Consider the following 1,376-nt stretch of genomic DNA (forward strand, 5'->3'; position numbering starts at 1 on the left):
ATGCATGCATGCACGCACGCATGCAACGATTGCAACTTGCAATCTGCGGTTACATGGTGAAGCGAAACAAACCACCTAAAGCAATGTCATTGAACGATGCTGAGAGCTTATGATTCATGTATGACATGTGATCAGAGGATATTGTTGTTGTTGTTTATGCCTATGTTTATTGATCTGGGGAAAGCAATTTAATTTGTCATCATCAGTTTCTGACACCATTTTCAATTTCAATGTTCTTTGATTGTTAATGACTACGGGGGTTCTGTATTTTGTTGCCATTTCTGAGTATCATCCAAAAGTTGAGATCTCTTTGAGATGGCTATCCACGACCATTCTTCCAACGTGACACCATCTTCGTTCTCTGATTCTTCAAACTTTTCTTCGCCGCCATCCCCTCATGCCTCCGACTCCTTCCGTAGATCACTCAAGAAAAAGTCCGATTCAAATTCATCGTCTGACGATCCATCACCAAAACCGAGTCCACGGCCTCCGCGTTCTCCGCCACCGCCGAAATCTCCACCACGGCCATCAAAGTCTCCACCACCACCACCCTCTCCGCGTCCACCAAAACACTCGCCTCCTCCAAAAACACCCCCGCCGCCGCCATCGCCAGTTCCGTCACCTCCGCCACCACGGGTTACACCTCCTCCACCCCCAACTTCAATAACGCCACCTGATTCACACTTTACTCCACCTCAAGTTACTCCTTCTCATCCTCCTCCTCCTCCTCCTCCTCCACCACCACCGCTGCCGCCGACAACTAGTTCCCCTCCAAACCACCCTACTACGCCGCCACAATCACCTTCTCCGCCTTCAAGATCAGGCGGTGATTCATCTTCTTCGAAGCGCCATTCTCCCCCAGCGTCGTCAACTTCGAATACACGAGGTTATAGTGATCGGATAGGCCAACATGTTGGTTTTGCAGTGGCTGCAATTTCCATCATTGCACTCATTGCTGTAATTCTCTTCTTTTTTTTTAGGAAGAAGAAAGATCGAGGCGATGCCGGTTGGCCACAAGGTAAATTATGTTCATTTTCATTTTGGTGGAAACTCACCAAAAAAAATATTAATTAAAAATTATTAAATAATTTAATAAATTTAATTAAATTATTATTTAATAATTTTTTATAAAATATTAGTAGCAATAAAATTATAAGAAGACTTAAAAATATAATTAAAATTAAAATTACAGATTTTACTATTTATATAAAATAACATTATCAAAAATAGAATAAAATTATCATTTCCCTAGAGACATTATGATTTATTTTCAGCAGGCCTGCGTGCGTATCCCAATTTTTTAATCTATGTTTGTTAGTTGTTAGTATCTAGACTTTGACTTTCAAATTTGACGAGTCAAGACTAGTAGCCAGAGG

The 1,376-nt window shown here is 41.6% G+C and overlaps 1 protein-coding gene across 1 annotated transcript in view; it reads left to right on the forward strand.

Annotated features, from left to right (window-relative positions):
• The window catches only part of LOC107640391 (proline-rich receptor-like protein kinase PERK2), a 4,958-nt gene continuing 3,596 nt past the window's right edge, over positions 15-1,376 (forward strand). The window contains exon 1 of the mRNA XM_016343915.2: positions 15-1,018. Coding sequence (XP_016199401.1) covers positions 316-1,018 — 703 coding nt within the window. The 5' untranslated portion in view covers positions 15-315. The remainder of the gene's footprint in view (positions 1,019-1,376) is intronic.

The sequence above is a fragment of the Arachis ipaensis genome, chromosome B05 (assembly GCF_000816755.2).
Source record: "Arachis ipaensis cultivar K30076 chromosome B05, Araip1.1, whole genome shotgun sequence".
NCBI classification, from domain to species: Eukaryota; Viridiplantae; Streptophyta; class Magnoliopsida; order Fabales; family Fabaceae; genus Arachis; species Arachis ipaensis.